Here is a 10012-nt window from a genome sequence, read left to right as displayed (position 1 = left end):
AACTCCCAAAATCCAACGCGTATGAGTATGCATTTTACTCCGATTCCGTAAATGATCATCAATAGTTAACTATATACGTCACATCAGTGTGTATGGATGGACGCTGGTTCCTTACATGGCCACCAATAGTTAACTATATACGTCACATCAGCGTGTATGGATGGACGCTGATTCCTGACATATTTATCAATAGTTAACTATATACGTCACATCAGCGTGTATGGATGGACGCTGATACCTAAAACTATATACGTCACACCAGCGTGTATGGATGGACGCTGGTTCCATACATATTCATCAATAATTAACTATATACGTCACATCAGCGTGTATGGATGGACGCTGGTTCCTGACATATTCATCAATAGTTAACTATATACGTCACATCAGCGTGTATGGATGGACGCTGCTTCATAACATGGTCATCAATAGTTAACTATATACGTCACATCAGCGTGTATGGATGGACGCTGCTTCATAACATGGTCATCAATAGTTAACTATATACCTCACATCAGCGTGTATGGATGGACGCTGCTTCATAACATGGTCATCAATAGTTAACTATATACGTCACATCAGCGTGTATGGATGGACGCTGCTTCATAACATGGCCATCAATAGTTAACTATATACGTCACATCAGCGTGTATGGGTGGACGCTGGTTCCTAACATGGACATTAATAGTTAACTATATACGTCACATCAGCGTGTATGGGTGGACGCTGGTTCCTAACATGGTCATCAATAGTTAACTATATACGTCACATCAGCGTGTATGGGTGGACGCTGGTTCCTTACATGGTCATCAATAGTTAACTATATACGTCACACCAGCGTGTATGGGTGGACGCTGGTTCCTAACATGGTCATCAATTAATTATCTACATCACATCAGCGTGTACGGGTGGACGCTGGTTCCTGACATATTCATCAATAGTTAACTATATACGTCACATCAGCGTGTATGGATGGACGCTGATTCCTGACATGTTCATCAATAGTTAACTATATACATCACATCAGCGTGTATGGATGGACGCTGATTCCTAACATGTTCATCGATTGTTAACTATATACATCACATCAGCGTGTATGGATGGACGCTGGTTCCTAACATATTCATCAATAGTTAACTATATACGTGACATCAGCGTGTATGGATGGACGCTGGTTCCTAACATATTCATCAATAGTTAACTATATACATGACATCAGCGTGTATGGATGGACGCTGATTCCTGACATGTTCATCAATAGTTAACTATATACGTCACGTCGGCGTGAATGGACGGACGCTGATTCCTTACATGGTCATCAATAGTTAACTATATACATCACATCAGCGTGTATGGATGGACGCTGATTCCTGACATGTTCATCAATAGTTAACTATACGTGTATGGATGGACGCTGGTTCCTGACATGTTCCAAGGGACTGGCTGTGCTCGGAGTGTTCGCCAAGATCGGGCGGCCCCACCCCTACTTCCAGGCCATCATAGATAACCTTAGGCTTCTCGACATCGGTCAGTTATACAGATTTGCATCTCTATCTCGTGTCAGTGTCAGCCTTATACAGCTTGTCATTGATCACTAACCAAAACATATACCAATTAATGAATCTATTGTTTATGCATATTATTGATAAGAGCTATGTTAAGAGCGCTTTCTTTCCGCGAGGTTTACGTTTGCCCTTATAATGGAGTAATTGAAAGGAGGGTGACTTTACGACTAACATGGTCGGGGGCATTATTCGTCCCAAATGTTAAAAGAAATGAAGCCGTTATTGTTGACAAATTTGAAATGAATATATCAAGTATTTGTCAACCTTTTAGTTAAAAATATCGAAAACATTATACAGGAACATGCACTTTACCAAATAGTTCATTCATTTTAAAGACGCCTTTAATTGCATATAATTTTAATGGTCAGAGTATCATATTGTAGCATTTGGGATATTTTTCCGCTTAATCCGGTAATTATAACTGATAACTATCAACCCGCTTTTTTAAAATCAAGTTAAAAACAGTTATATTTGATTACCTGAATGTATCACTTAAATAATTACTGGGCTCTTTGACCTTTGCTCTATCATAAAACATCTATCAAACAGTCAAGTCTGTTGTCTCTGATGTTTTGTGATGCATCAACTGGGAATGCATCGATAAAGAATGTTAATACTCGGCGTGTTTATCATGGAAAACAAGGCAGTGATCAACCAATTATAAGATATTATATCAATGTATAATCTCCACTCGATCATGGGCCAATGGCTTACAGCTCATGTTTACCTGTAATGTATGAAAAATATAGTTAAATGAAGCCGGTGTCAGATCAACAAATAAACAGGAATGACCCCCTCCCACCCCAACCCTCCGCGCTTATACCTCGTTCACCTCTAAAAATGAGCTAGTTATTATAAGTCTTTGCTCAATACAGCATTTTTTTAAATGTCGCAGTAGTGTCCATCTCAGCAGGGTAACTTTACAGAAATTATTAAATTACCAGCCTGGCTAGTGTTTAGACGTGACCGCCTGAACGTTATGTTTTACAGGCGACTACGCGAACGTGCGTCCGTTCCCGATGAGCGAGCTTTTGCCTGGCAACCGGGAGACGTACTACCGGTACAACGGCTCCCTTACCACCCCGCCCTGCTCCGAGAGTGTCGTGTGGACTGTGTTCCGAGAACCCATCGAGATCTCAGAGGAACAGGTAACGGAAGGGTGGCCGCTTGTTATGATTCTACCTAATACTTTAATAACCTCTGGTCCTTTTGTCCGTTTGTTTAATTGCGTTTTGGTTTTACGTGAACTGCGACATTATAATGTGAAATGGCTAGTGGACCCATTAACACACATGGATTCAAGGTCAATAACACTCGCTTAACATGTCGTAAAGAAAACAAATATCATTGTTTGCAGGTTTGCAAAGGTATTTAGTGTACTATTTAGAAATTAGTATACAAATCAATATCATTATTGGTGTAAAATCGCTTATAAGGCTGATCTACTTTTAAATTGACTTATTATTAGGGCAAAAAGAAGTCTCCATCGAAAAGTGTTTTTGTTTTTCACTTTATTTCTCAACTCCATTTTGTGACGATGCTGACTATCTTCGACATAAACATGACCTCAATTTATAGGAACACGCCCCTCGACAATTCCCGTTCTGAGCTAGCGCTTTAGAAGTATAACCTTCATACTTGTCAAAACATTCCCGCAAACTGTTTGGTCGATGCCCAGACCTCACATTGGTGCAGTTATCGGTTGATTGATCAGTTATTAAAATAATTGAATAATCTATTATTTAAATAACACTTGACTTATTGTTGAATTCCATGTAACTTATATTCGAATAAAAAATATTTGCTTGACACAATAAATGGTATTGCCTTATTTAAAAGGTCCCTCATTAAGTTATAAGTAACGATTTGTTTTTTATCCGGCCGCAAGTATGCAATTTACACTAGTATCCAACTTATATGACACTTTCGCATTTGCCCATCTCAGTGGTTTCACTCTCTCGCGGGGTTTGTTTCAGATTGAGCAGGTGCGTATGTTGTCCAAGATCTCTAACGTGACGGACAACTACCGGCCCATCCAGAGCCTCAACGGTCGCCGCATATTCGTCCGCAATCAGCCTGCCACCAGCGTCTACGGCGCCAAAGAATCCATCAACAATCCTTCCGGTGACGCCGCCCTGCCCCTCGCTTCCCTTTTCCTCATCCTGGCGCCACTCGTTGCTGCCGTCTTGAAATATTGAGGAAGTGTCGACACGTGATGCGCGCTGTGGCTGTTACCGCGGAGTGAAAAGGGAAAGGGGGCGGAGGGAACTGGCCGTGTGGACTGTGCTTGTGACATTTTAATGAGCCGTTAGTTAACTGTACTGCCCCGTCCCTCGCAGAAGCAGCGTTAGCACGCGGACACATGCAGACTGCAAGATGTTGGATATTGCAATTCCCCTTCTTCGATTACCTTTGAGCAAAATACTCGTTTGTTTTGATATGCTCTGGGGCCAACATTTCTGACGAGTGATATTGGTCCCAGATATGTGTAAGTATAGGGATCTGTCTCAAACACAATTCGTTGGGGAAGGCACGCTCTTGCCAGGATTTACTATACGGATTGTTACAACCTTTTGATCTTTTATAAGCTAAATGCTTCCACTTTTTGTTCATGTATGTTTTATTAATTTAATAACAAACATTTTTTTTTAAGTTGTCGCCCTCCCCACCAAAGGTTTGGTTTAAGGAAGAGCCTTAAGTAGGTCTAGCATGACGGATATATGCTCTATGGATTTAAATCTATGATTTATTAGTATGTTGGAGTCATCATTGATATTTACATTTTTCTTGCCATGAGTAAAATTTTACTTTTGTAAATCAAATTGTGAATATATAGATATTTGTTAACATTAGTTATTGTATTTGTTATTTTAGTCCTATTTAGAACTGCCAATGAAGAAATACACTGACGTTTGAATAACACTGGTTTAATCATTTTAAAAGTTACGATGTTGAAAGGGTCCAAATCCATGTATAATAACAAAAACTTATTTAAAATCTTAGTTTCTAATACTACTGTGTACGGCTGTTGAAAAACAAAACAATGAAAGATAAGCACAAATGTGAACGTGTCCTGCTCGGTATCAAAGTCTGAATATGGTCGTCATTCATATTTGATTACACCTTTTTCTTTTGATATCGTGTGACCGTTTTACACACAGTTTTACGTACATGTTGGGGTCCTGTCATCAATAGAGGGGTACGTGTCCATATAGACGTTACATATACACTCATCCTACAGTCTGCAGCAGTTCAGTTGCTTAGGTCTTTTAAGATTCGTCTTAAAACTGAAACATATTGAAAAACCGCAGAGTATTTTAAAACCTGCAGGAAGAAACAGAATTTAGCTGGCCACTCGAAAGATCATATCGCATTTGTGCTTAAGTTGCAATTCTTGTTTATTAACGGCGACCAGTTCACTTAAAATGTAAATGGCATTTTGAAGATTTATGGAGTTTGTTATGACAAAGTATTATTTGACCTTATATCATCATAGTTTTTTATAAAAGAATAAATAGTATTGCTCTTTTCAGCAATATCATTATAATTATATACCTTATCATTTTGATTTAATGTTTTGATTTGTAACAAATAAATGATGAAAACAATCTTACATCTCTTTGTGACAAAACTCCCAAAATCCAACGCGTATGAGTATGCATTTTACTCCGATTCCGTAAATGATCATCAATAGTTAACTATATACGTCACATCAGTGTGTATGGATGGACGCTGGTTCCTTACATGGCCACCAATAGTTAACTATATACGTCACATCAGCGTGTATGGATGGACGCTGATTCCTGACATATTTATCAATAGTTAACTATATACGTCACATCAGCGTGTATGGATGGACGCTGATACCTAAAACTATATACGTCACACCAGCGTGTATGGATGGACGCTGGTTCCATACATATTCATCAATAATTAACTATATACGTCACATCAGCGTGTATGGATGGACGCTGATTCCTGACATATTCATCAATAGTTAACTATATACGTCACATCAGCGTGTATGGATGGACGCTGCTTCATAACATGGTCATCAATAGTTAACTATATACGTCACATCAGCGTGTATGGATGGACGCTGCTTCATAACATGGTCATCAATAGTTAACTATATACCTCACATCAGCGTGTATGGATGGACGCTGCTTCATAACATGGTCATCAATAGTTAACTATATACGTCACATCAGCGTGTATGGATGGACGCTGCTTCATAACATGGCCATCAATAGTTAACTATATACGTCACATCAGCGTGTATGGGTGGACGCTGGTTCCTAACATCGACATTAATAGTTAACTATATACGTCACATCAGCGTGTATGGGTGGACGCTGGTTCCTAACATGGTCATCAATAGTTAACTATATACGTCACATCAGCGTGTATGGGTGGACGCTGGTTCCTTACATGGTCATCAATAGTTAACTATATACGTCACACCAGCGTGTATGGGTGGACGCTGGTTCCTAACATGGTCATCAATTAATTATCTACATCACATCAGCGTGTACGGGTGGACGCTGGTTCCTGACATATTCATCAATAGTTAACTATATACGTCACATCAGCGTGTATGGATGGACGCTGATTCCTGACATGTTCATCAATAGTTAACTATATACATCACATCAGCGTGTATGGATGGACGCTGATTCCTAACATGTTCATCGATTGTTAACTATATACATCACATCAGCGTGTATGGATGGACGCTGGTTCCTAACATATTCATCAATAGTTAACTATATACGTGACATCAGCGTGTATGGATGGACGCTGGTTCCTAACATATTCATCAATAGTTAACTATATACATGACATCAGCGTGTATGGATGGACGCTGATTCCTGACATGTTCATCAATAGTTAACTATATACGTCACGTCGGCGTGAATGGACGGACGCTGATTCCTTACATGGTCATCAATAGTTAACTATATACATCACATCAGCGTGTATGGATGGACGCTGATTCCTGACATGTTCATCAATAGTTAACTATACGTGTATGGATGGACGCTGGTTCCTGACATGTTCATCAATAGTTAACTATATACATCACATCAGCGTGTATGGATGGACGCTGATTCCTGACATGTTCATCAAAAGTTAACTATATACATCACATCAGCGTGTATGGGTGGACGCTGGTTCCTTACATGGCCATCAATAGTTAACTATATACATCACATCACCGTGTATGGATGGACGCTGATTCCTAACATGGGCATCAATAGTTAACTATATACGTCACACCAGCGTGTACGGATGGACGCTGGTTCCTTACATGGTCATCAATAGTTAACTATATACATCACATCAGCGTGTACGGATGGACGCTGGTTCCATACATGGTCATCAATAGTTAAATATATACATCACATAAGCGTGTACCTTACATGGTCGTCAATAGTTAACTATATACGTCACATCAGCGTGTACGGATGGACGCCGATTCCTTACATGGTCGTTAATAGTTAACTATATACGTCACATCAGCGTGTATAGGTGGACGCTGATTCCTTACATGGTCGTCAATAGTTAACTATATACGTCACATCAGCGTGTATGGGTGGACGCTGGTTCCTGACATGGTCGTCAATAGTTAACTATATACGTCACATCAGCGTGTATGGGTGGACGCTGGTTCCTGACATGGTCGTCAATAGTTAACTATATACGTCACATCAGCGTGTATGGGTGGACGCTGGTTCCTAACATGGACATCAATAGTTAACTATATACGTCACATCAGCGTGTATGGGTGGACGCTGGTTCCTTACATGGCCATCAATAGTTAACTATATACGTCACACCAGCGTGTATGGGTGGACGCTGGTTCCTTACATGGTCGTCAATAGTTAACTATATACGTCACATCAGCGTGTATGGGTGGACGCTGGTTCCTTACATGGTCGTCAATAGTTAACTATATACGTCACATCAGCGTTTATGGGTGGACGCTGGTTCCTGACATGGTCGTCAATATTTAACTATATACGTCACATCAGCGTGTATGGGTGGACGCTGGTTCCTGACATGGTCATCAATACTTAACTATATACGTCACATCAGCGTGTATGGGTGGACGCTGGTTCCTTACATGGCCATCAATAGTTAACTATATACGTCACACCAGCGTGTATGGATGGACGCTGGTTCCTGACATGTTCATCAATAGTTAACTATACGTGTATGGATGGACGCTGGTTCCTTACATGGACATCAATAGTTAACTATATACGTCACATCAGCGTGTACGGGTGGACGCTGGTTCCTTACATGGCCACCAATAGTTAATTATATACATCACATCAGCGTGTACGGGTGGACGCTGGTTCCTTACATGGCCATCAAAATAAAAATTAAAAAAAAATGTAAAAAAAAATCGAGTTGGAGACCGGGTTCGAACCAGGGTCGCCAAAATTGCAGTCCAGTGTTGTATCCACTGTGCTATTATGGCTTACCCTTAATATTTCAGCTATATACCTAACTTACTAATATCACGTGATAACATCAACTAGCCAATCATGCATAAGGAAAGAATTCTACTATAGGTAGACATACCGATCGAGACATGTACATGTACCTTGTAATCTTTTTTTAATGGAAAATACCAAAAAACTGCGAAAAATAAATTAATTGTAAACTATGTGGTACTTCAGGTAGTAAGTTTCAATGCATGGTACACATCGATACCAAGTTTGTCAGCCCCTTTAAACCTCTCCATCAAGGCAGACTATGCTGCAGCAACACAACTGTGGTCATCAAAGTGGACACCTTCAAGATTTGATGTTCGGCATACTCATCAAAGGTGTCCAGATGGATAACCAAGGATGTACAATAGCAATTCTGAATGATGGTGATGGTTTGGAGGATAATGACAGTCTTAAACTGTAAATAAACAATAACTAAAGGCAGTATCAATCTTTGAATGATTTCAAACATATCCCAGCACCACTTTTTAAGAAAAATATAGGAAAAAAATCCAAAATATAGGAAAATATAGGATATATAGGTTTTAAAAAATATAGGAAATTTCTCAAAAATATAGGAATATAGGAATTGGTTGACGACCTGATATTTCCTACAGATGGGTGCTTTTTTATATCTTTGCTCATGGGCAAGGATTTCAAGCATGAGAAAATATTTGGATCTTCTTATTTGGGGGGAGGATTCAATTCATATCTGTAAATTCATTATATTTTCCTTTATCTACTTGTTGTTCACTTCATATTTAGTCAATAATTGTGCGCAAACACATTACAGGCCGCAACACTTAATGTATAATGTCATCATAATTAATATTTTGATTATAAACAAGAATAATCTTTATTAATTCCTTAAATGGTAGAATGATATATTTAACATATATGTAAGTATATTTCACAATACCTCACTCACAAATGTTTTATCAAAATACAAAAGACATACCAGTATTAATTAATTACATGAGTGGAAATATACATATTTTCTGCTATATTAGACTGAATTAATATATATTATCAAATTAAATGTAATGTCCATAAAAATTAACATAGAGAAGTTATGATTGGCTGTTATGTTTTGCATTGCTATGGTTGTTTTGGCGTTAATCAATAGCAAGTGCCAAAATTGAAAAATCAGCCAAACTGTTTTGTTGGTATATTTTATATCCGACTTAAAGACTGATTAAATTTCTGTATGTGTAACACAATTTGGTCCAGAAATTCACAATATTTTTATCTAGAATCCTAGATAAAAACTTGTATATGTGCCTCAAAACTCAATTAATATAGTTAAGCAGCGTGTAACAAGTCTACCAAAACTTGTAAATGTCCCTTAAAACACAGTTGTTGTGGTTTGGCCCTAGTTGGTTAAAACGATAATAAAATGTTGCATTCAAATGATTGATTGCACAAGCACTAACCATAGTTGTGGACTATTTCACTGCTATTTGACCACAGCGACAACTAGTGTAAAGCTGACAAGTTAAGGTCTCCCTTCTAGGACTGCAATTAAAACTTTAACTAGAGCTATCACTGAAGGTGATTAATACCCCCGAACGCCGCCTCTCATTATGATTTATCATTGTATGAAGTTTTATGCTATTCCATCAAGTAGTTTTCAAGTTACTATCCAGACAAAAGTTTGACAAAAAAAAACACAGAAAAAGGCAATAACTCTGTAATTTGCTAAAATAGTGTAGTGATTCATGTACACTGAACTCCTTCTCATTGTGCTGTACCATTGTATAAAGTTTTATTACATTCCATCCGGTAGTTTTCAAGTCATGCTCCGGACAAGAAAAAAGTAACAAAGGGCAATAACTCTGTAATTGGCTGAAATAGAATGGCGGTTCCTGTACACTACACTTCCTCTCATTATGATCTATCACTGTATGAAGATTTATTAAATTCCATCCAATAGTTTTCAAGTTATGC

The 10012-nt window shown here is 38.6% G+C and overlaps 1 protein-coding gene across 1 annotated transcript; it reads left to right on the top strand.

Moving 5' to 3' along the window:
* The first annotated feature begins 1403 nt into the window (after nucleotides 1–1403).
* Nucleotides 1404–5167, top strand: LOC128231076 (putative carbonic anhydrase 3). The gene is made up of 3 exons (XM_052943497.1): nucleotides 1404–1527; nucleotides 2556–2713; nucleotides 3542–5167. Exons 1-3 carry the CDS (start codon nucleotides 1404–1406, stop codon nucleotides 3761–3763), a joined length of 504 nt encoding a protein of 167 aa, XP_052799457.1. The 3' UTR covers nucleotides 3764–5167.
* Nucleotides 5168–10012: the final 4845 nt, after the last annotated feature.

Source organism: Mya arenaria, chromosome 4 (assembly GCF_026914265.1).
Source record: "Mya arenaria isolate MELC-2E11 chromosome 4, ASM2691426v1".
NCBI lineage: Eukaryota > Metazoa > Mollusca > Bivalvia > Myida > Myidae > Mya > Mya arenaria.
The sequence above is the reverse complement of the archived record's forward strand: the minus strand, read 5'-3'. Positions and strand labels throughout refer to the sequence as shown.

Coding starts and splice junctions, on each gene's coding strand:
- LOC128231076 (XM_052943497.1), top strand. CDS start 1,404: ATGGATGGACGCTGGTTCCTGACATGTTCCAAGGGACTGGCTGTGCTC. Junction 1,528..2,555: donor CCTTAGGCTTCTCGACATCG/GTCAGTTATACA, acceptor TATGTTTTACAG/GCGACTACGCGAACGTGCGT. Junction 2,714..3,541: donor TCGAGATCTCAGAGGAACAG/GTAACGGAAGGG, acceptor GGTTTGTTTCAG/ATTGAGCAGGTGCGTATGTT.